Source organism: Petaurus breviceps, unplaced genomic scaffold (genome assembly GCF_028583685.1).
Source record: "Petaurus breviceps papuanus isolate PSGF00001 unplaced genomic scaffold, PetGlider_PUasm1.0 126, whole genome shotgun sequence".
NCBI classification, from domain to species: Eukaryota; Metazoa; Chordata; class Mammalia; order Diprotodontia; family Petauridae; genus Petaurus; species Petaurus breviceps.
In genome coordinates, this window is record NW_027185655.1 from 1,975,129 (window position 1) to 2,001,131 (window position 26,003).

Here is a 26,003-nt window from a genome sequence, read left to right on the forward strand (position 1 = left end):
TATTAGGCTCTCAACTGACTGTACTCATTCTCTGACTATTTCTTAGCATCCCTTTTCTGTATGGGAATAAAACCACCTGTGCTAGAGCTGATTCATGTTTGTACTTTGCCCACCTGTTTTTTTAACGACCCTTTCAGACCCCTTAGACTAGAACCCAATGTAGAGTTGTTTCTCAAGAGTCTGAAGTGGGGGTGGAATTAGAGCCTTGGGAACCTGGCTCCCCTCTAGAGCAGTGAACCCAGGGCCAACCTGGGCGGGGGGAGAGGGTGGGGCACAGGAAACTGCTTTACTTTTCTATTTGTATTCCTGGTTCTGAGTTCAAAGCTTGGTAGAAAGTAAGTGCTTAATAAATGGCTCCCCCTCCCCTCACCCATTTTTCCTCCTCCAAGTTAAAAATTTCACAATGTGATTTTGATTGATCATCTCCCTCCAAACTCTTTCCCCATGAGTTTGAGGCTAAAGAATGTAATGTTTTGCTCTGTTTTTCCTGCTGAAATTAATAAAGAAATTAATGGTTTTCTGCTGTTTTTGTTACCATGAGTTTGCCTTCTTAGAAGTTCTTCCATGTGCATGGCCACTTAGTAGGTCAATCCACACTTATTAAGTACCTACAGTGTACCAGGCCCTGTGCCAAGACCTGGAGATATAAAAAGACATAAAAGTCCCTGCCTTCATGGCCAATCTAATGGCTAAGCTAAGCTTCCCTTAGGAGATACTATGCCTCTCTACATGCTGTTCTTTAGTGGGAATGTAAGGGTGAAGAGTTGTTTGGGGGACAGCCTGGATGACACTGCATTTGCTTTTCCTTGGCAGCCCTCAGGTCCATGTGGATACACACTCTCCCTGTCCCAACTGAAACCACTGAAACCCAACTGAAAACCAATTCAGAAGGGGGCAAAAGCTACTTCATATAGCATGGCTTCAAAAAGTGGTGGTTTATACTTTGAACCCAACCTTTACTTGAGGAATTCACATGGGGAAAGAATGGTGTTAGAAACACATGGGTTATTTAAAAACCCTGATCAACACAGTGACCAACCATAACTCCAGTGGTCCAATGGTGAAACATACTACCTACCTATCAAGAAAAAGGCAATAGATTCAAGGTGCAGGATGAAACATAGACTTTTGGACACAGTCAATTAGTGAATTTGTTTTTCTTGTTTATGTAAATTTATTAAGAGCTCCCCCCCCCCCATTTGGAGGGGGTGGGGGAAGGAGAAAAAGATGGGATAGGGAGAAAATAGTTGTGTTAATTGAAAAAAAATTAAAAAAAAAAGAAAACTATTGGTCAGAAGTTAGACGGGAGCTGATTTTCTTAGAAATTGCCCCAATTTTTGGCTCTGTTCTCTTATGCAATTACTCTTAGAGAGAGTTGCTTTTATTTTCTAGGTTAAGGAAACAGAAACATTAGAGATATTTATGGAAATTACAACAAATACGTTTATTGCATAAACATGCCATTTTTTTTTCAGATTTCAGTTCGAAACTTCAGAGTTGTTCCACTCATCTTTTTCTTATAATCTGCATCAAATATCTCATTTTGTGCCACAGTGAAGTAGTTCTTCCAGTCACCAGCAATCCCTGAAGACAAAAGAGAAAAAAAAAGTCGATGAAAATACCAACCCATTGGTGAAGGTATTGAGGAGGAGGGGGAGGGAGTAATGAGAGCTAGAGGAACCAAATATAATTTTTTAAAAAAGCAATTGGGGTTAAGTAACTTGCTCAAGGTTACACAGCCAGTTATTTCTGGGTGTGGTGCTAAGTATCAGAACCCGGATTTGATCCTAGGTCATCCCAACTCTGGGGCTGGTGCTTTTACTCACTGTGCTACCTGGCCACCCCAAATATAATTTTAATGAATGTTAATAATTAATTATGGGCATCATTATGACTAGAGGAAAAAAACCATGCCATCTCTCCTTAGGCTGAAATGAGAGGAAATAAAGTTCAAAAAAGATTGAGGCAACCAGGTGGTCCAGTGGATAGAGCACCAGACCTGGAATTAGGGTGAGATCTGAGTTCAAATCTGTCTTCAGATGCTAGCCCTGTGATCTTGGGCAAATTACTTCTTTGTACCTCAGTTTCCAGTAAAATGGAGATAATAACAACACCTGTGTCCCAGGATTGTGAAGTGCTTCTCCAGTCTTAAAGCACTATGTACCAACTACAGTAGTAATGATGGGGATGATGATCGTGAGGATTCCAGTTGTCCTGCTTATAAGATGTGTGGAATAAGAGGATTAGACTAGATGCCCTTTAATTTCTCTTCCCAACATAATTGTTTAGATTTGGACTTTCAAACTTATGGTACTCTTTGGAGAGGAAGCTTCTGTAGTGGACAGAAGGTCACTTTGGAGCCAGGAACAAACAGTTGTATAACCATGGACAAGGTGTTTTATGTCTCGGTGTCCCAGACAGCTCTTTTAGACTCTAAAGGCCAAATCAGTGAAGCACTAAACTGCAAGGAGGGTCTTTCCATACTGGGAATTCCCCGCATTGATAAAATTTTAGGTCTGTACCAAAAAAGTAAAAAATGGAGATATTCACCCTTGCGCATGAAAGGAGAGATATTATGATCCATCACAGAAGTTGGTAATGACTTGTAATTCACCATTAAGTTATCTTTCATTTTTTCAAAGGAGGTGTGTTGGGCAATTCTGTCCAAGGTCTCTTCATCCAATTTCTTCCCTAGGAATTGCATCACCTTCCGAATTTCTCTCTTTGGGTCCTATGGATGGAGAAAGACACCTTGAGAGATAAGAAAGATGAAGGTCGGGGGCAGCTGGGTGGAGCAGTGAATAGAGCACCCACCTTGGAGTCAGGAGGACCTGAGTTCAAATCTGGCCTCAGACACTTAACACGTACTAGCTGTATGACCTTGGGCAAGTCACTTAACCCCAACTGCCCTACCTTCCCCCCCCCTCAAAAAAAAGAAAAAAATTTAAAGAAAGATGAAAGTCTTCAGTAGCATGGTGAACTAAATTAAAACTAGTTGAAAGGTCTGTGATTTTAAAATCCATAACTCCCTCTTCCAAATATGCTTTTATTTGATCAATAATGTAAATATTTGTCAGTGCTTTTGATTCTAAGTCACGTGGATTCCCATAATAAGATAATCATTCAGCAATCCTTATTAAGATTTATGGTCTTGATACCTTTAAATTTAATTTTAAAATCTAAGCTGAACCACAAAGTTACACAAAGATAAAAGGGGGAAAATTAATTTATTTTTAAAATTTAAATTTAAGTTTAAAAAATTAAAATTTAAAAATAATTAGAAAATTGAATAGTTGTTTATTGGATTAAAAATAATCAGAAAGAATTTATTCTCATTTGATCTATGATGAATGCTGCTTTTTGGAGATGGAAAGCACATTGCATTCTCATTTCAATTATTCCGCCTTCCATAAGAATAAACTTCCTCATTTTCCTCTACTCTTAATATTTTAGTGAGGTAGCCATTTGTGGGAGAAAGCTGGATGCAATCAGAGTAGTTCGGGGGAGAGAGAGTTGGCCTGGAGTCAGGAAGATCTGGGCTCAGATCTCCACTCTGACAATTGCTGTTTGTTGTTTATCCTTTGTTCTGTAAGAGATGTCTGGAGGGTGATGTCTCCACTTTCTTTATTTTTTTAATTTTATTTTTATTTTTTATTTTTTTAAAGCAATCAGGGTTAAGTAACTTGCTCAAGGTTACACGGCCAGTTATTTCTGGGTGTGGTGCTGAGTATCTGAATCCTGATTTGATCCAGGTCATCCCTACACTGGAGCTGGTGCTTACTCGATGTGCTACCTGGCTGCCCCTGATGTCTCCACTTTCAAGTGAATTAGATTTAAGTGAGGCAGAGCCTGAAGTCATCAGCCTCTCTCTGCACTCCAGTGTCATTGGGGTCCAGTGAGAAGACATAGTAATGACCTGGATTCAGTGGGAGACTTTGGCCTTTTGCTAGTGAAGTGACTTTTGGGAAATCACTGAATCTCCCTAAGCCACAGTGTGGTCATCTATAAGAGGAGGATTTTCGACCAGAGGTGCTCTAAAGTTCCTTCCAGCTCCAAATCTGTGATTCTATGAACTGAATCAGGTGATTCGTTATGGTTCTGTCAACTACTGGGGGTTTAAGCCCAGGAAGGCAGCATAGAGTTCATTTAGTTTACTAGAGGTTTGAGATGGGCATTGACATACTAGAAGTCTCACAAGTGATAGATGTCAGAGTAGAACCCAAATCCTTTGATTTCCAAGAAATCAATCTGAAGAATTTGAAGCAAACAACTACTCTGTGGGATTATCATAGGCTCATTGGTACCAAATTGATTATAGCTGAGCCTTCTAACGACCACAATTCTGCACCTCCAGTCTTCAAAAACTAAAACAAGATGGAAACCACTCATTTGACAGATGTTTGCATCAAAGGCAAGAGGTTAGTATGGATGAAAGCCCTTGAGCGTGGATTTGCACGGAACATGGAATCAACCTCCCATCTCATCCATATGAAAAGGATTAGCTGAAATAGGTCCCTGGGACAACTCCACCTCTTTTATGTCCTCATAGAACAGATAGAGTATGGGGTGATCTTTCTTCTTTTCCCACCAGCTTGTGACATGTTCATACCAGGAGCCATAGGCCACTACATTCAGCAAAGAAAATAAGATGGAGAGGAAAATTGCATTAGAAACATTCCAGGCTAGACTAGGTTGGGATCTCTAAACATCTAATGAAGTCTTCCAGTAATCTGCTTAAACCCTGGATATGAAAGGACAGAAGGAAGAAGAGAATGAGCTTTCTCCTTTCCCCTGCCTCCCCCCGCCCCCCAACTTCTTGATGATTGTGTGACTGAAATGGAGCGTCTACTTCCATGGAAAGAGAAGTGCACGGACGTATTGGGTGCAGGTTTGGTGGAAGAACATAAAGAAAAAGAAAGAACATGGAAAGATAAAGCCCATCAAGGAGAGAAGAAAGAAGACCGGCATTTAAGAGGGCGAAGACGTAGCTGGCATCGCGGTGATAACGCGTCGTATTTACTGATCCCTTTCTGATCTTTACAATGCTTCTGCCGGGAGAATCTTTCGTGACTCTTATCCCAGGAAATAAGTCTTCACTTCTTCGCTTACCGTTCCCAGACATGAATTTCTCGAGGTACTCGGCAAACGTGCCTGGCTCGGGGTGTAACTTATTCATTCTGTCAAAATTGTAGAAAGACACCGCCACATCCTTGGCGTTCCGAGCCACATAGATTATCTGTAGGCAGGCGGCAGAGGAAAGAGGCATTACCAGGAAGTAATGAAAGCCTGGAGTGCTGAGGGTTCCCCATTGAAATCTGTGGCTAAAACTACCTGAGCTTTGGGAATGGGAAAGGTAAAGACCAAAAGCCATCGTTGTGAGTCAACATAAGGCAAACACATAGTAGGCACTTAATAAATGAGGTTTCATTCTTTTCTTCGATTTTCTTTATAATGTCCCCATACCAGCCTTCATCTTTCTCCCCATCTTTTTCATCTCTTAACTCCATGATGATAGGGACTGTTTCTATTTCTGCTTGTATTTCTGTTCCCAGCACTCAGCATACTGCCTGTCATATAGCAAGAACTTAATAAATACTTGTTGACTGATGTGAAGTTGAATTCATCAGTCCCACAAATCTCCCAGGAATTTTCTCTTGCCAGACAGCGTAAGAGGAGTTTTGTATTTTAAGTCTGTCAATATGGGTTTCTGAGTCTTTTGTATTTTCAGCATTTCTTTTGTGGTGGAGGAAATAAATAACAGTCCTACACCTGATATGTTTTGTGCCTTGGGTATTTTTCTAGAAGGGACACTATTAATTTTTTAGAGACGCTAATCATGAGCCATCAGAGATTTTCTACTTAGAGGCAAAGGCATAATAAGTCAGAAAGTATGAGAAAAATCTAATCCAGGGGTGGGGAACCTGCAGCCTCAAGGCCACATGTGACCAACCCTCTAGGTCCTTGAGTTTGTTCCTTTGACTGAATCCAAACCTCACAGAACATCCCCTTAATAAAAGGATTTGTTCTGTAAAACTTGGATTCAGTCAAAGGGCTGCACCCAAGGACCTAGAAGGCCACCTGTGGCCTTGTGGTTGTAGGTGCCCCGCCCCTGGCTGTAATCCAATTCCTTTACAAGTGTGACTCTCGGAGGATAGAACCCAGTCTTGGCAGAGGCAGCTAGGTGGAGCTGTGTTTAGAGCAAGGGACATGAAGTCAAGAATACTTCAGTTCAAACTTGACCTCAGATTTTTCCTGATTGTGTGACTCTAGGCAAGACACTTAATCCCTAAACCAGGGTTGCCGAGATATTTGTAAAGTGTTTTGCAAATCTGAAGCTGCTGTGTGGAGGCAAATCATTGTTATTATGAATCCAGAGCTTGGAGACCTTAGTTAGAAAAGGGGCCCCATTTCTGGGCCCTCGGTCCCTACATCTACATCATATAAATCATTAAATTGTGATTTCAACAAGATAGCCCTACCAAGTCAAACGGATAGGTTTCCCCTCCCCCTAAGTTACTAAAAAAAGCCGATAACAGGGGTATTCAAGCTGTGCAGTGACAACCTTCTGGAACCCTGAAAAAGGAGATTTTCTTTCTTTTTTTTGGGAGGGGGGAAGGGGACTAAGTATGAAGGTGATACCATTGAAATTCAAATAAACCTGGGTGGACAGTTTTAACTTGCCATCAAGTTATTAAGGTGGAGGCCTTTGAGGAAAAACACCCTTAGCTTGCCTGTTTCCAGCTTTAGTAATTGAGTAAAAGTTTCAGAAGAACAGCTGTGCATTGGCATTAGGGGGTACTGTGGTGTGATGGAGAGATTGCTGGTTTTGAACAGAAGTTGTTGAGTCATTTTGGTCATGTCTGACTCTGCGTGACCTCATTTGGGGTTTTCTTGGCAAAGACACCAGAATGGTTTGCCATTTCCTTCCCCAGCTCATTTTACGGAAGAGGAAACTGAGGCAAAGAGGGTTAAGTGACTTGCTCAGGGTCACATAGTCAGTAAGTGTCTGAGGCCATAACTCAGGAAGATGAGTCTTCCAGACTCCAGGCCTGGCATGCTGGCACCTCCTAGCTGCCCCTTTGATCAGAATGCCTGGACCCAAATCCTGTCTACGCTATTTAGTGTGAAACAGAGAAAATCACTTACCCTCAATGAGTCTCTAGACTAGAGGACCTCCAAGTCACTTGAAGCTCTAAATTCATTATCTTATTGCTACTAGGGAAAGTCTAACAAGCCTAGTTGATAGCTCCCATGGAGGAAGATTATGTCTCTATGAATGATGATATAAACTTTACATACATGTGGATATTTAGCTAAATGTGTCTATGTACAAACCTAGCCCTACAAAACAGCTGGTGGCTCTGAGTTTTGGAAGTCAGGAAGACCTCAGCCACTTGTTAGATGTGAAACCCTGGGCAATCATTATCCTCTGTTTGTCTCAGTTCATTCATCTGTAAAATGGGGATAACTATAGAACCTATCTCCCAGTGTTGTTGGGTAAGGATCAAAGTAAAGTGCTTCATAAGCCTTAGAGCACTGTATGTGTACTCATATATACACAATTACACATACATGATATATTTTGTATGAATTTGCACATAGCCCCAGGTAGAATTCCACCTTCTACATTCCTGTAGAATCCCAGCCTTTCCCAGTCCTCTTCTATCCTGCTGGCAATCTCCAATTCATCTTGGTGAGTTCTTGGTGGCATACAGTCATTTACATGCCTCCCCCATCCAACTGTGAGCTTATCTAGAGCAAAGACTGCCTTTTTCTTTTTTCTATATCCTTAGCACTTGGCACATAGTAGGGACTAACATTGAATGAGTCCTTAAAGTACTTACTTTTAGCACCTATCACTGAACACACTTTTCTCCCTGCTGAGAAATTAAGAAGCTCATAGGTAAGGATTTAACTTGAGAACTGGCAGAGGATTAAGTTGGAAGTAATGCTTAGGTTACTGACCTCTCTATCCCCTTAGGATTGTGGGTAGGGAGGGAAGGGAGTTTATAACACAAGCTTGCATTGTCTATCAAGGTACAGTTTCCAATGTACTTTGGCACATAGTCCTCTGAGGTGGGCAAGGTGTGTTCCACAATCTCTGAAGACCCTTGGTCTTTTGTTTCTGGGTTTGGCACACTTTATCTACTCTGGCTTTCAAGGGTGTGGTTACCTTGCAGTTGTTCTCCCAGAAATTCTTAGGAAGGAGGGAAATTGGCAGGTGACTCTTCACAAATCGAGGAGATGGCATCTTTTCTAAATATTCTGTACCTGTGAAAAGTCCATTTGATACATACAGAAATGAGATTTTCCTCTTGACATTTCTACCATCTTGTCTTAACTGATGGCTTTCCTTCAACCTTCTGAAAAGTATCATCTACTTGGGAAGACTAAACCAATCTTTTGCCGTCTTTGCCTTTTCTTGTTCTGTAAAAGGCTAGGATGGAATCCCCCCCCTCTCCCCAACATCTCCCTCCTTACTGTCTCAGCTCACTAGAGGACCACTGAGAACAGAGGCTGCAGCTGAAGGAAAGGCATGATTGTGTCTTAGAGGACCTATGCACACTTGGCTCCCTTTAATGGTCAAAGAACTACCATATCTCAAAATTACAGAAAATGTTTTTGCTTATAGAACTGTCTCTTCTAATTTAATGACCCCTCTTGAGCAATACGGATTAGTGAACAGAGCACAATACTTGGAATCAGAAATCCCTGGGTTTATGTTTCTTGGCTGTGTAACCTTGGGCAAATAAAAAATGTCTCTTGGTTTCGTACAACTTTATGATTACACAACACTGTAGAAGACTGGTTTCAGAGAAGGATTAGTTGAGTTTTGGACACGAAAAACACTTGTTTTCCAGTCATTTTTAGTCATGGCCGAGTCTTCATGACCCTATTTTGGGTTTTCTTGGCAAAGATACTGGAATGATTTACCGTTTCTTTCTCCAGCTCATTTTACAGATCGGGAAACTGAGGAAGACAGGGTCAAGTGACTTGCCCAGGCTCACCCAGCTAGTGAGAGTCTGAGGTTAGATTTGATTGGACTCCAGGCTCAGTGCTCTGTGTCCTGTGGTACTCCCTAGCCACTCCCTGAAAACACTGCAGGTTCATATAGCGTATACCCTACCATGCACGTAATTTTACAGAAGTATATATTCAGAGGCAACATGGCCTCAGTTTGAAGCCTGGCTTCAAATTCCACTCTCTTACACTTAGTATTTGACTTTGACCAATCAATTCATCTCATCAAGCCTCAGTTTCCTCATCTGTAAAATGAGGAGATTGGACTCAATTTGCCCCTAAAGGCCTTTCCGGCTCTCAGTCCATGATTCAATGATATGCTATGAAGTCCAGAAGTACATTTTCCAGGTCCATGCTTTGTCCCTTCTGCAACTCCAAGTAATTTATATGGAAACTGATACTATGGAGAAAAAGAATGTATTTCCTGTATACCAGGTTGCTTATCAATCGAGATAGGGTCTGAAACTATGATTTTATTTTTATTTTTGAAGACTGGGTCTTTCTCTCTTGCCTAGACTGGAGGTGTAGTGGTAATTCATGGGGCTGGTCAGCATACAGTTATAATAGAACACATAACAATTTGGGGGCATGGGGGGGATGTAAGATCTTCCCCACCCATTAATGGGCCTCACACAGAGCCCTGACATAGAGTCAATTAGGCTCTGGGCCTTTCCAATTAAGTGCTGTATTGCTGTATTGTATTGCTTGGCGGGAGAGGTGAGGGCAGAGGGAGAAGCAGGAGGAGAGAGAAAGTTGGGGGAGGAGAACTTGCCTAGGGGAATTTGTTGGCAGGGCAGATATTGAAGGGAATTCTTTGAGATGTTAAAGCTCCCTGGATTGGTGATGAGCTCCTTGCTAAATCTTGCCTTCTGGTATCCCAACAGTGATGTTAATAAATATTTTGGTTTTGTCTCAGAGTATTTTGTGAACCAAGCCTGGGAATACATACACATATTCATAGCAGCTGCTAAGGGTATCGCATTGGTGTGGAGGGGGGATTCAGATTATTTTTTATTTTGAATCCCAAATTCTCTCCCTCCCCCAACCCCTCTTCTGCCCATTGAGAAGAAAACATTACGATGCCCATTACACACAGGACAGATGATGTTAGTGTCTGGCTTTCTAAGTCGATGGGCAGCAGCAGTGATCCTATCGCACAGTTTAGTGGGTCTGTTTCTATTTTTTTAGGACAAAAGACTGAACCTTTAGTAACTTTGTCCTTGAGAAAGGTAATCGTAATAAATAATGATAATAGTTAGCTGACATTTATCTAGTGTCTAGGGCACTGTACTAAGTGCTACCTCATTTGGTCCTCAAAATAACCTGAGGATAATACTACTACTATTATTATTCCTGTTTTATACTTGAGGAAACAGAGGCCCATGGAGATTAGGTGACTTGCCCACGGCCACATGGCTGCCAATAAGTATCTGAAGCTGGATTTGAATTCAGCTCTTCCTGACTCCAGGCCCAGGGCTCTAGCCATCATACCACTTTAGCTGATTAGCATACCACTAATAGACTAATTAGTGAGTTTTCATGTAATAATAGGGTAATAATGGTGCTAATGGAATAATGTGAGATTTGAAACTAGGAAAGACCTTATAAGGCATCTAGTCCAACCACCTGATTTATAGAGGAAGAAAATGATTCTGAGAAAAATAAAATAACTTTTTTGGTTAAGAGCTAGCAAGGGACATGTCTAGGACTCCAACCCAGGTCCACTAGAGCTCAGTACAGTGTTATCCCAATTACATTAGACTGCTCTCTTCCCCCACCCCATTATTCCCTTCCATAACGAGGAAAAACTTGACCTATACCTGCAGGAAATATCCCAGGACCTGCTGACTCCATCATTGGGATTCTCTCGGTAATTGGAATATTTTCCTGTTTTTCAACAGATCCATCATTTTTAATCAAGTCCATGATTTCACTCACCCATGTGGTACCTGAAATAAAGGCAAAAAATACCACAGTCATACATTTAACTTGTATGTGAGGATACAAGTGGTAATGAGGTACTTAGGTGTTAGTGGAGATCAGTTGGATTTGGTTCAGGAAGAACTCACTTTGAATCTTACTTCAGACCATATAACCCCCCAGAAAGGTGCTTAAACTGCTTAAATCTTCCTTAATTTCCCCATCTGTAAAATGTGCTTAATAATAGCGCTTGTTTCCCAGACTTGTTGTGAGGACCAAATGAGTTAATGTATGTACAGCACTTCGCAAACCTTAAAGCACCATATAAACATTAGCTATTACTATTTTTATTTTGTTGCAGTTGTTGTAAGTCAGTAAGTCAATCAACTTGAAAAAGATTTGTTAAGTACTTGCTATGTGCCTGGCTGTATGTGGAGCCCAAGGGATACAGAGAGGGGGAGACAGCAAGGAAACAAATATGGAACAAACCAGTGCTGTCCAAGGTAAGGAGGAAACAGTTAACAGCGGAAGGCACTAGGATTACAGGGACTGGGAAAGACTCCCTTCAAAAGACAGGAGTAGCTGACATTTATGCTAGCACTTTAACGTTTGAAAAACCCTTTATACACATTCATTTGCTTCTCACAGCAGCCTGGTGAAGTATATTTTTGTATTTGCTGAGTTATTTTTCAGTTGTGTGTGACTCTTTGTGACCCCATTCCAGGTTTTCTTGGCAAAGATATTGGTGTGCTTTGCCATTTCCTTCTCCAGCTCATTTGACAGATGAGGAAACTGAGGCAAAGTTAAGTGACTTGCCCAGGGTCACACATCTAGGAAGTGTCTGAGGCTGGGTTTGAATTCATGAAAAGGAGTCTAACTTCTATCTATTGTGCCAGCTAGCTGCCCTCAGATAGATAAAATAGATAGATAGATTAGATAGATGGATAGATCGCTGCTCAGTGAAGTAGATACTGCAAGTGTTATATGCTTATTTAACATATCAAGGAACTAAGACTCAGATGTTTGTAACAGAGTAGCATGTGTGGACTCTAGACTGAACTCTCCTCCTCCCCACTTGTACTGTCAGGCATGGTGCCCAGAGCTAGTCTGCTTGTCTCCTTGGAAACCAGGCACAGCCCTCTAGGGTTGGGGAGTATTAATCCAATGTTCATGAGCTCCCACGGTGTTCTTTCCCTTGCCCTCCATTATTAAATTTCTTTTTTTTTTGTCTTTTTTTTCCTTTGGAGGGGGGAAGGCAGGGCAATTAGGGTTAAGTGATTTGCCCAAGGTCACACAGATTATTAGTTAATTTCAATGACTCAGACAGAAGAATTTCCTTTTAGAAATGAGTGTTCCTAAGACAATACAAAAAAGCTCCCAGAGAGCTGGCACATTCTTCCTGAGTATGTACAGTGTCCAAAGGAAAGTGGGCTCAATATTGGAGCCCATGGTGTCCTTCCAAGGGCTAACTCACAACTTCTAGAAGTCCTTTGTCTGGAATTCTTAAGATGCTCTCCTTAGGCACGGGGGGTGGGGGGGGGGGGGGGGGGTGTGTGTGTGAGCTTTTCTGCCAAGTTCCCTGTAGAGTTTTGAATTTGTCTTTCTTCATTATTGTCCAATCTTCCCTCAGTTCTTGTTGCAGACATTGCTATCAGCTGCTGCTGTCCTGGATGTGTTTATGGGTGCTGATGAAAAGTCCAAATCCCTTATCCTCTGAAGTTTGCTAGTTCAGAAAAATCCTGCTCTGGGCAGGGCTCCATCCTACCTTAGGAACTTTCTGGAGGCTTCTAGAGTTCAGCTTCTAGATGCTCGAATCCCCTGGGTTCTGAGCTAGTATGCTATTTTACAGCAGACTCAGAGGGCATGACTCAGTCCCCTGACCCATCTCAACAGTCTTGCTGTGTACCTGGTGGCCTTTTGATCACTGTCCAGGTTTTGTTCACACTTACGTTTGAATTTTTCAGTGAGGTGTGTTCTGACCTGGCAAATGCACCAGGGCTAAGAGGGATGGGGGAAGGTTTATTGTATTTTCTTTCCCTCTAAATTTGTAAACTCCCACCACTTAGATTAGGATTATAGCATTTAGAGCTAGAAAAAAGTCAAAGATATTCAGGTATAGTTATCCCTTCCACATCATGACTTTGCCCATTGTGGTTTCAATGTATCTTGGGTTGGCGTGAGAAATTAAATGGAATTTTTGGGTAGTTTTGCAGAAGCTGCAGACAACACCTGAAGGCTGGCAGACAACACAGAGAAAGTTTAGAAACTCAGAAATGCATAAGATATATGTATAGTATTGTATAATATCAATATATTTTATATATTATGCCATAATAATTCAGACCTCTCTGGTATAAAAGAAGGGTCAAACAATTTTACGAAATTTTTTCCAGATCATGGAGACTGTGCCCTTAACCTCCACAGTGTGGAAGGGATAACTGTATAATTCTCTCCCAAGAATTTTTTTTTTTTGGTTTGGAACTTGACAAACCAACAAAATGAAGATTTTAATGTACAAAGAAAAACAGAAAAGGAAGCTGTCTATGAAACTGTAACTATTATATATGGCTTATTTTAAAAATGCTTATATCAAATGGAATCCTTAATTAAATACTAACACTGCTTTGCTTGTCTCTGAACCTTCATGAACTTCTTTCCACTTGACTATATAGTTCAAAAAACATTTCAATGATATTTTTTTTCTATCTTTTCCTTTTCAGAGGACACCCCATTATTTCTTCCCCACCCTTATCCAGACCTCTTCTCCCCTAATCTAAGCCCTCTCTTGTAAGAAAAAAAGTATAGTCAAACAAAGGAAATCCACTTTTTCACAGTGTCTGAAAACAGACATTTTATTCTGAACTTCAAGCAACAAGTCCATCGTCCCTCTGCCAATAGGTGGGAAATAGCATGAGTTATCTCAGTCTTCTGGAATTGTGGCTGGTCACTGCATTGATCAGAGCTCTTAAATCTCTCAAAATTGTTGTCTTTTATATTATTATAGTCACTGCATAAACAATTCTCCTAGTTCTGCTCACTTCTCAGTGAATCAGTTCATACAAGTCTTCCTAGATTTCTCTGAGTCAGTTTTATCATTTCTTGTGGCATAATATTATTCTATTATATTTATATGCTAAAATTTATTCATTCATTTCCTAATTGGTAAGTACCTCTTTTGTTTCTGATTATTTGCCAGAGCAAAAGGTATTACTATAAACATTATTGTACTTAAAGAGCCTTTTCCTCTTTCTTTAGCATATGTCTAGTAGTTGTATGGGCAGCTAGGTAGCATGATGTGGATAGAGCACCTGGAGAAAGGAAGACTTATCTTCCTGAAGTCAAATCTGACCTCAGACATTTCCTAGCTGTGTGACCCTGGGCAAGTCACTTGACTTTGTCTCAGTTTCCTCATTTGTAAAATGATCTGGAGAAGGAAATGGCAAACCTTTCTAGTATCTCTGCCAAGAAAACCCCAAATGGGGTCTCAAAGCTTCAGGCACAACTGGAAAATGACTGAACCACTGGTAGTGGTATCACTGTATCATAGATGAAATAGATTTTCATTTCATTTTTCATCAAATAGATGTTCCTTAATGAAAATCACACAAAAAATTTGGGATTCAAGCAAAGCAATCATGAGGGGAAAATTTATATCTCTAAACACTTTCATCAACAAAAGATAAAAACAATAGATGAATGAATAGAGCATGCAACTAGAAAAAGCAGTTAATAAAAAACACCCTAGTTGGACCCTCAAAATAAAAATTCTGAAAATCAAAGAAGAGAGAAACAATAAATAAAGTAAAAAAATAAATAAAAAACTGAGAACAATCCCCCTCAATAATTAAATTTCAAATAAAATTAAAAGCTTTTTTTGAAAAAAATAGAAAAAATAACTAATTTGATCAAAAAGGAAACCAAATTATCAAAATAAAAATGAAAAAAGAATTCATAATATATGAAGAGGAAGTAAATTATTATAAACTATTTTTTCAATGATCTGCCAACAAAAATGACAACAAATGAAATGATTGAATATTGAAAAAAATATAAAATACTCAGGGCAACATATTGAGAAATAAACTATTTAAAATAATTCAGTCTCAGAGCAGAGAAATTGAACTGTCTATAAATAAATTTCCAAGGAAAAGAACCTTGAGTGCTGGAGGCAGAAGAGGGGTGGGGGGTGGAAGTGTGGGAACATGGGCAAGAGAAGCAGTGAGAGTGAGGAGGAAGCCAGTGATTTCCTTAAAAGCCCAGATCCAATTTCCCTTGTATAAGACATTATATTTTATGAGGGCTTTTATATACATCATCCCATTTGATCCTTATACTAACCTTGTGAGATATGTGTGTATGTGCATGCACATATTATATGTTAGCTTGGCAGGTGTTTGGGGTCCAAGCACTTGGTTTTATATTTTTTGAATCAGCTCTGATTATCTACCAATCTCTATATATCACAGGGTTGGTATGAGGATGAAATGTTGTTGAGGACAACTAGGTGGAAAAGTGTATAGAGTGCTAAGCCAGGAGTCAGGAAGACTCGTCTTCCTGAGTTTAAATCTGACCTTATTAACTATGTGACCCTGGGCAAGTCACTTAACCCTGTTTGTCTCAGTTGTAAATGTTGCCTCATCTGTAAAATGAACTGGTGAAGGAAATGACAAGCTACTCCAATATCTTTGCCAAGGAAACCCCAAATGAAGTCATGAAGGGTCAGAAATGACCCGAAAACAACAAAATTATGATTATTTCATAATTGCATCAGAGTGCCACAAAATCAAGTGTTTTGTGAAGATTAAAGAGAAAAAGGTTGTGAGGATCAGGAAATATAAATTTGGGGCAGACATTCCTTTTAAAGACATGATACTTACCAGACTTGGGATAAGTGATTATCCAAACATCTTCTGGCCTGCATTGGAACTGCTCAATCCTTTCCCAGTTTTTTGCAAAGGCACAAACCATGGGGTAGCCATGGACAGTCTCCCAATCTTGTCGGATGAAATCTAAAGTAGTCATTCCAGTGTAAGATGGAGGATGTTTCCGTTGTAAAACTAGGAATCAAACCAGAAACTGGTCAGCAAAACATTGTGAACAAAAGCAGAAATTCATAGGGTTCAGAGTGCATTGAGAAGGAAAAAATGCCATTAACTTTTCAGGTCTTGTACACGAATAGAAGAGGAATGGGTGCAAAGTTAGATTGAATCCAAGTTAGGAATGGCCATGAATACTGGGTCAAGCAGTGTGAATTTGATCCCGAAGACTAGTGGGCTTCGAAGTGAGAAACCATGGCATGACCCGAAAGAAATTGGGATCAAATAATAAAGAAGGTGGAAATGTAAGCAGCATTCTCTCCTCCTTCCCTATCCTGGGGCTCACCTCCAACATAACCAGATCTACTCCTTACCCAGGGGCAATCACATAAGTTTAGGAGAAGACCTTTAAGAGCTCTAATGAGAGAAAAATAAAACAGAGATCAGAGGAAATGCAAAACCTCATCACTTGAGCCTGCAGAATAAGCTAGTGTTGAAGACAAACTCCTGCTTAGCTCAGAAAAGCATCCCTCCCTGTCTTGAAGAACCATGCCATATCAATGGATAATACTTATTGAAATACTCAGATCCCTATCACCTGCCTGTCAGGCTTGGCAATCCAAGCTCCAGATTCAGGAAGGGAGTGGGGAAGGTCTTTGACCAGAGAGATCAAAGAGGTTTCCTCAAGGGGAAGATGGTGCCTGGGGTCTAGTGAAAGGCTCCCCGGCAATCAGGAATGTAGAAAGTTGCCATTCTTCCAGGTGCATGTTACAACACCACCCTTCCCTACCACATTCCCTTCATTATTTTGCTGCACATTTCTTCTTCAAGAAGGGTATTTTTGTAATAGAAACATGGAACTGGGATGCTTTTCCCACATTCAAATGGAAACATGGGGTTGTAAGGTCAGTACTGAAGGTTTAAGTCCCCGAAGATTCCCTGGACGAGATTTCCATTGCATTTACCATGCAAATGAGTATTAATTATTCCAAATGGGGATACTGTTAATGGAGACTGGGGCCAGGCTGAAGAGAGGTGGGGAGGATCAGGTAGACCAGGTCACCAAATAGCCTATTGATGTGCACATTGCGCTTTGGATGTCCCAGAGATATCACAAATTCGATAGATCCAAAACAGAACTCAGTGACTTTCCACCCAAACCCTCCCTACTGCCAAAGTTTCTTATTTCTATCAAAGGCATGGCCATCCTTTCAGTCTTCAAGGTTTGTAAACTCTACATTATTCTTGTTTCCTCACTCTCCCACACCCCCCATATCCAAACCAGTCACCAGATCTGAGCATTTCTATCCTTATGACATCTCTTGCACCTGACCCCTTCTCCCAATTCACAGACACTGTCTTAGTGTGAACCACACCCTCATTGCTCATTAACTGAACTATTGCAAAAGGCCTCCTAATTAGTCTCCCTGATTCCAATCTATGCCTATTCCAAATTCCCATTTTGGTCACATCCAAAAAATCCATGTCTGATTTTGCATCCTGATTCCATCTTCTCTCTTTCATGAGCTGGATTTGTTTTAATCCTTTGGAGACTGGTTCAGGCTGTAATCCAGAGTAAAGAGAAGCCAGACATGCTCATGTGTGAGCCTATGTCTGATTTCATTCTCAACCAATCATAATATTAATGAAATATGGGCTGGGTGTTGTGGTTGTTCAGTCATGGATGATTAGACTTCAGTAGTGGGTCTTTCTATGGATGCTGAGCTAGAAGGGACGTTAGAGATCACATAACTTCATTTAATAGACAAGAAAACTAAATTCCAGATAATAATAGCTGACTTACACACATATTATACATGGATAAACATGCATGGGGCAGTTAGGAAGTATAATGGTTAAAGTGCTGGGCTTAGTTCACATCTGGTCTCAGACACTTACTGGCTGCGTGACCCTGGGCAAGTCACCTAACCCTCAGTTTGCCTCAGTTTCCTCATCTGTAAAATGAACTGGAGAAGGAAATGACAAACCTCTCTAATATCCTTACTAAAAAAACCCCAAAGTGGGTTCACAAAGAGTTAGACATGACTGAAATGACTGAACAGTAACATAGGCTTATAAAATATATCTGTGTATATGTACACAGACAGGATTTAGAAAATGTATTTAAAATACATTATAATAAAATTTTATAATACATTTATATAATATGTAAAACTTTGCAAAGGGCTTTATGTATATTATCTCATTTGATTCCTACAATGACCCTGGAAAGTAGATGTTATTATTATCTCCATTTTACTGATGAGGAAACAGCCTGAGAGAGGCTAAGTGACTTGTTCAGTGTGATATAGCTTAGTAAGGACCTGAGCCAGGATTTGAACTCAGATCTTCCTGATTCCAAGTCCAGTGTTCTACCTGCTATGGTGCCTAGCTGCCCAACAGAGTGGGGAGTGACTTGCTGAAAGTCTGACCAGCACCATTTCAGGAGAGAACTGGTATTAGAATTCAGGCCTCATGACTTCCATCCCTATGCACTTTCCCTTGGTTTTTAAGTCACTTATTTGTTAATGGAATAAATTATTGATTTCTGCATAATGAGTGGCTTTTTTTTGGAGAACTGTCTTTATTTTAGTTAATCTTTTATTTATTTTTAGTTTTCAACATTTATTTCCACAAAATTTTGAGTTACAAATTTTCTCCCCAACTTTCCCCCACCCCAACCCCAAGATAGTGAGCCTACTGAATACCCCTTCCCTGAGTCTCCTCTATCTTCTATCCTCCCCCATCCCTCTCTAACTTTCTAGTAGGGAGAGATGGATTTCTATTCCCCAGTGCCTATATATCTTATTTCCAAGCTGTATTTAAAAAACTATTTTTAACATTTGTTTTTTAAAACTTTGATTTCCAGATTCTTTCCCTTCTTCCCTCCTCACCCACCCCCACTGAGAAGACAAGCAATTCAATATAGGTTGCACATGTGTAATTACGCAAAATGTTTCCATAGTAGTTATATTGTGAAAGACTAACTATATTTCTTTCCATCCTATCCTGCCTCCCACTTATTCTATTTTCTGCTTTGATCCTGTCCCTTTTAAAAAGTGTTTGCTTCTAATTACCCTCTCTCCCAATCTCCCCTCCCTTCTATCATTCCCCATCTTATCCCCTCCCCCCTACTTTCCTGTAGCATAAGATACCCAATTGAGTGTGTATGTTATTCCCTCCTTAAGCCAAATTCAATTCCCTTTCATCTTCCTGCTCTTCCCTCCTTTGTAACAATTTTCTCTTGTCTCTTTTATATGAGATAATTTACCCTATTCTATCTCTCCCTCTTAATTTTATTTTTTAGATATCATCCCTTCCTATTCAACTGATCCTGTGCCCTCTGTCTATGTGTACATGTACACACATATACACACACCCACATATGCATTTATACACACATATACCCTCCTACTTACACATATATGTACACACATATATGTATGCATATATATGTACATATATGTTCCTTTCAACTGTCCTCATACTGAGAAAAGTCTCATGAGTTACAATTATCATTTTTCCATGTAGGAATGTAAATAGTGCAACTTTAATAAATTCCTTATGATTTCTTTTTCCTGTTTACCTTTTCATGTCTCTCTTGCTTCTTGTATTTGAAAGTCAAATTTTCTGTTCAGCTCTGGTTTTTTCTTCAAGAATACTTGAAAGTCCTCTATTTCATTGAATGACCCTATTTTCCCCTAAAGCATTACACTCATTTTTTCTGGGTAGGTGATTCTTGGTTTAATCCTAGTTCCTTTGACCTCCAGAATATCATATTTCAAGCCCTTCGATCCCTTAATATAGAAGTTGCTAGATCTTGTGTTATCCTGATTGTGTTTCCACAATACACAAATGGTTTCTACCTGACAGCTTGTAATATTTTCTCCTTGCTCTGGGTACTCCGAAACCTGGCTATGATATTCCTAGGAGTTTTCTTTTTGGGATCTTTTCCAAGAGGTGATTGGTGAATTCTTTTAATTTCTATTTTGTCCTCTGGTTCTAGAATATCAGGGCAATTTTCCTTGAGAATTTTTTGAAGGATGATTTCTAGGCTCTTTTTTTGATCATGACTTTCAGGTAGCCCAATAAATTTTCAATGATCTCTCTTGGATCTATTTTACAGATCAGTGTTTTTTCCAATGAGCTATTTCACATTGCCTTTTATTTTTTCATTTGTTTGGATTTTTCACAAAATCATCACTAGCTTTCATTTGCTCTAATCTAATTTTGAAGGAATTATTCTCTTCAGTGAGTTTTTGAAATTCCTTTTCCATCTTGCATATTCTACTTTTTAAGGCATTCTTTTCTTCATTGGTTTTTTGGGCCTCTTTTGCCATTTGAGTCAGTCTGTTTTTTGTTTTTTTGTTTTTTGCTTTTTGTAGGGCAGTTGGGGTTAAGTGACCTGCCCAAGGTCACATGGACAGTTTTTTTGTTAAGTGTCTGAGGCCAGATTTGAATTCAGGTCCTCCTGACTCTAGGGCCAGTGCTCTATTCACTGTGCCACCTAGTCGCCTCTAGTCTATTTTTTAAGGTGTTATTTTCTTCAGTATTTTTTGGAGTCTCCTTTAGCAGGCTGTTGACTCGCTTTTCATGATTTTCTTGCATCATTCTCATTTCTCTTCCCAATTTTTTCTCCACTTCTCTTACTTGTTTTTTTCAAAATCCTTCTTGAGTTCCTCAATGGCCTTTAACCAATTCATATTTTTCTTGGAAACTTTTGATGCGGGAATTCTGACTTCTTTGTCTTCTTCTGGTTCCATGTTTTGATCCTTTTTGTCTCCAGAAAAGGATTCTATGGTCTGATTGCACTTCCTCTGCTTGCTCATGTTGTCAGCCAATTACTTGACTTTTGAGCTCTTTGCCATGGTAGAACTCTGCTTCCAGAGTGGAGAGACCTGTGTCCCAAATTGCTGGGGTTTTCACAAATGTTGTCAGAGCTATGAGGAAGGTGCCCTCTCTATACCCCAAGCTCTGGCATACTGGCCACATGCCCCAGGACCACCACTCTAGACCACAATCCATATCCAAGCAGATCAAAGCAAGAGCGATTACCCTCTGAATGGTCACTTGGTCCCCCAAGATCTGCAGGCCAGGAGCTCCAGAGGCAGCCAAGCAGCAGCTGCAGCCACTGTGCCTCTGACGCCTCTCACCCCAGGGGCAGGGGCCAGACTGCGCTCTTCCGTCACCCAGTTCCAACAGAGTTCCCTACTTACCTTTTACTTTCTCTTTGGCATTTATGGATTGAGAAGTCTGGAAACTGCCATAGCTGCCAGTTATTCACTCTCCTGAAGTCTTCTCTGGCCCATCTGTGCCACTGGTCAGGGTCTCCCTGGGTCTGGGCCCAGGAGGCTCACAAGGGACTGCACTCAGCTCGCAGTCTGGTGTGATAGACCTTTCTTGCTGGCCTGCCAGGCTTCCTTCAGTGGGAGATTTGTTTTTCTCTGTCACTTTGTGGGTTCTGTAGCTCTAAAGTTTGTTCAGAGTCATATTTTACAGGTATTGGAGGTGGTTGGAGCAGGAGCTCAGACAAATTCCTCCTTTTTCTTAAAAAAAATCTTTGTTATATGAGAAAGCTTTCTTGGAGGAGAAGAGGGAGGATTGCAGAGGAAATTTAGGTGATATAAAAACAAAAGATATGAGCAAAATTTTTTAAAAAAGTAATACAAAAAAATTTTGAGGGAGAGATCCAATAAATAGCTCATAGGATCAGGAAACACCTAAAGAATCTTGACTATGAAGATGTTTTAGAAAGAAAAACTAAAACCCAGACACCATATATTACTGTCGTCGTACTTTGAATGTAATTAGACCTAATAATTAACTGCTACATTAACCTTTTCAACTGCTGGAAAATATTTTTTGCAGAGGAGGTAGCCAGTGAAGCGATTTTATCAATATAAGGAACTCTCAGTGTGATCAGAAACTTCTCTGTGACAATCTTAGTCAGAAGAACAGAAGGGAATAATCCTCCTAGTTGGTGAGCACTTCGACAAATATTACCTTTTTTGATTCTCACAACAGCCCCGTGACGTAGGTGTTGTTATTGCCCCTATTTTACAGTTGTGGAAACTGAGACAGACTGAGGTTAAATGACTTGCACAGGGTCACCCAGCTAAGAAGTATCTGAGGCTGGATTAGAACTCAAGTCTTTCTGACCCATGACAAGTCACTTAATCTTGTTTGCCTCAGTTTCCTCAGGTAGTGGAGGTTGTTGTAAATGAGCTGGAGAAGGATATGCAAACCACTCCAGTATATTTGCCAAGAAAATCCCAAATGGGGTCATGAAAAGGCTGAAATGACTGAACAACAACAAAACAAAACAATTTCTTGACTCTAGGTCCTGTGTTCTATCCATGGTGCCGCTGGCTAGTCTAGAACCCTGAGATGTTAAGTGACTTGTCCATAGTAACATAGCTGATATGTCAGACATAGGGTTCTAGCTCAGGTTTTTCAGTCCTGTTGCTGTCCCTGTCTTTCAGCTCTGCTGCCTTACCTTTCTTAGGAAAGAAAGGAAAATGGAAAGCCCAGTGGGCAATCAGTCCATGGGCCATTCTAAGGATCCCAAATCAACATAACTCTGCTCTGCTCTTCAGAAGGTAGTAGGGGCACCTAAGGACCAGAATAGATTCTAAGAACAAGCTGTAACTGGGAAACAGGAGAACAAAATCAGGGGCTCCTGATTAAATCACTCCATCATGGGACCCCCGAAGAGCTTGGGAACTCGTGTTGAAACTCCTACAGCCGAGTGCCTTTTGATGTGGATCAGTTAAAATTGTTTATGTTGTGATCACAATAGAGAAATTCTTTCCTGTTTTGAACATTCAAGGGGCAAAGTTGTTCTGAAGGACATGTTACATTATGAATTCTATTCTCAGCACTTCAAAACCCTGTTCTTGGCATGCTTCCATTTGGCTGGAGGCTCTTGGGTAAATTTTTTTTTTATGTCAAAGTTTTCCTAAGAGCCTAAGAGGAGGAGCATCTAATATTTGGGAGTGGAGGAAGGGGTTTCTTAATTTAATTGGCAGTGCAATGCCAATGCTTAAATCCTAGAAAAACCAGGGTTCAGGCTAGGAGTTCTCTGCTTAGCTTATATTTGAATAGCAAAGGTGAAAGAGGGATGTTTTTAAAAGTACAAATATTCTAGCGAGACATAAATCTGTAAGATTAATGACAGGAACTTTAGTGCCCAGGCCTGAGCTGATTACTGTGAAAAAAATGTTAGGGGAAAAGAGGTATGTTGGTAGACGTGTTGTTGGTGTTTTTAGTTAGTTTCAAAGCAGGAAAAAGGAAAGGGAATGTTGTAGGGATAGAGAAAACAGTCCTTGAGCATACAGGCATGATATTTCAGTGCTTGTAAAGCTATAAATTGGTCTAAATCATTTGGCAAATTATTTGGGATTATGCAGGGAAAGTTACAAATCATTCATATCTTCTGACTCAGAGATTCCATTACTTGGATTGTACCCCAGGGAGATTAATAGCAGCAAGAATGAACCCATGCATTCAATGATGTCCATTGTAGCATTATTTGCAATAACAAAAAATTGAAAACAAAATGTCTGCCCAAGGATTAGGAAGTGACTGATCATACTGCAAAGAAGGATAAATATAAAGAATTCATAGCAGTGTGAGATGAGTATGAAGAAATGCAGAATGAAGAAAGCAGGACCAACAGAACATTGTCCATAATACCTGTATCATATAGTTTAAGTTTTTTTTCACAAAATGGGATTGGAGTTGAAACTTGAATATCATATATTTTAGTATAATATATATTATATAGTGTGGTGGAACAGAAAAATTCTGGAACCTTAGAGACCCGAGTTCTAGTCCTGACTGCTACCAATCATTTATGCCCAAAGTGCTTCTGTCACATGCGTGACAAATAATTTCCTTCCTGAATTTTGTTTCCTTCATTTGTACATTAAATTGGATAATCCAAAAGTCTCTTCTAGCTATAAAAGTTCAGGTACCTTGTATCAAGTTTATTTTATCAATCTAATCCAATTAATTAATTCAAATTATAGCTAGAATGGTCCTGAAAAATCATCCCAATCTTTTCATGTGTGAGGGACCCCTTTTCACATTAAATCCTTCCACATAATAATAGATGTGCTGTGGATATCCATTAAATGAGGAAGTACATGACTAGATATGTACTTATTGCAAAAAATCTGAAGCCCAAAGATTGGAAAACATTAATGCAGTCCACTCCCCTCACATTTGTCTAAGGTCATGCAAATAGGAGAGGAGCCCAGATTTCAGTCCAGCTTCTCCAATGCCAGGTGATCTGTGTTCTTCAGGCTCCTACATCTGACAGCATAGGTGTTTGAGAATATCAAGCATACAGTGAAGAAAGTCCTGGGAGAGAATAAAAGGACTTACCCTCTGGATCAAATATTCAATCTTTTCCCAACAGACTGGCTTTCCTTCCCCTTTCTTCTAGTTGCAGCCTGTCTCACTTCTGTTCTTAACAATTCAACTGCGATCGTCAAATTACATCCACCTCGAAGAGATAAGAGAGTGTTCCTTGGCATAAATCTATCGTCCCCTTGGAGACCCTTGAATGATTCTGGGAAAAGTTCATAGAAATGATTGAAGGGTAGACTTGGCCTATAAGTCTTTCTTTACAAGCAGAAAAAGAAATATCAGAACAGGAAGCAAACAAATATCCCATACTCCCCCTCAAAGACTTACCAGGAAGAAAAAACAGAAGTGTGCAAATTCTGCTGCGTAAGGAGTTACAGTCTAAAGGTGGCCAAGAGTTTCCTGGACACAAAATAGGGAGGGCCAGTTGGCTGAAAACTCATTTACAATAATGAGTTCAGAGTCCTGGGTGTGGACCCCAGGAAGAAATAAAACTTTGCAATTGCTATGATCAAGATTGGACAAGAGATTTCTTTACAAGATCTTTTTGCTGCTTGTTGGAGAAAAACTAACAGAAATCCACTAAGGAATGTTGCATGGCAGGTCCACCCTACCTGAACTTTATGGTACTTCTATAGCACTATCGGAGGGGGCTGGAGGGCACCTGGTCCATCTCCATTTTCCTCACTGCTTGTTTGTCCTTCTTCTCAAAGAGGACCCTGACATTAGGAAGTTAATGTCATGACTTGCAAGTGGATTGGATTTAAGTGAGGGAGGGCTGGGCATAGTGACCACACTCACTTTCTCCTTCAGAGTCAGCTGGGTCCAGTGGTGAGATATAGATCAGGATGACTGGAGATGGCCCCCTTACTCACTAGACTGCTGTATTAAAGACAGTCCTTTGTGTAAAGATGATAGCATTACAGGAGCCCTGTTCAAATACCCTTACTTGAAAAGTGTCACATATGTGACATCCACATTTGGTTAATTATTAATTTGTAAGATTAACTTATTGCTGTGATTATATCTCCAAGGCACAAAGCTGTTCCTAGTGTTTGAGCCAGTTATACTGCTACTAGGCCTGTATTCCAAAGGAATCAAAGAAAGAAGAATATCTATATGTGTAAAAATACATTTCTACTTTTTGAATTTTTCATTTTTCATTTTGTTTTTTCTTAATTACACATAAACAAAAACTTGAACATTTATTTTAAAAAATTTTGAGTTCCATATTCTCTCTCTTTATATGAACTGATACAAAGTGAAGAGAGCAGAACCAGATGATAAAGTAACACTGTAAGATGATCATCTGTGAATAACTTGGCTATTCTCAGCAACACAGTGATCTGAGAGAATTCTGAAGGACTTATGATGAAAAAATGCATGCCCCTATTATTCACACATTTAGGCAATTATTAGTTTGTAAGATTAGTTAATTGTTGCAATTATTTCTCCAAGGCACGAAGCTGTGTCTACCTTTTGACCCAGTTATACTGTTATTAGGCCTATATTCCAGAGAGATCAAAGAAAGAAGAATCTAAATGTACCAAAACACTTTTTTCTTTTTCTTTTCATTTTTATTTTTTCTCATTTGCATGTAAACAAAAATTCTATCATTTAACATTCTTTTGATTTCCAAATTCTTTCCTTCTCTTT

General features: G+C 39.9%; 1 protein-coding gene across 3 annotated transcripts; it reads right to left on the bottom strand.

Moving 5' to 3' along the window:
* Positions 1–1,419: 1,419 nt before the first annotated feature.
* On the bottom strand, positions 1,420–24,939 carry LOC138163789 (sulfotransferase 1B1-like). 3 transcript variants are annotated; one of them, XM_069091350.1, is made up of 9 exons: positions 24,678–24,938; positions 24,366–24,486; positions 15,819–15,998; positions 10,842–10,970; positions 8,174–8,271; positions 5,110–5,236; positions 4,531–4,625; positions 2,551–2,731; positions 1,420–1,584 (listed from the first exon to the last, which is right to left on the bottom strand). In XM_069091350.1, exons 3-9 carry the CDS (start codon positions 15,961–15,963, stop codon positions 1,472–1,474), a joined length of 888 nt encoding a protein of 295 aa, XP_068947451.1. In that variant the 5' UTR covers positions 15,964–15,998; positions 24,366–24,486; positions 24,678–24,938; the 3' UTR covers positions 1,420–1,471. The 3 variants fall into 3 exon arrangements, with proteins under 3 accessions (XP_068947451.1, XP_068947441.1, XP_068947457.1); XM_069091340.1 differs by having other exon boundaries at positions 24,366–24,552; XM_069091356.1 differs by lacking the exon at positions 24,366–24,486 and having other exon boundaries at positions 24,678–24,939.
* Positions 24,940–26,003: the final 1,064 nt, after the last annotated feature.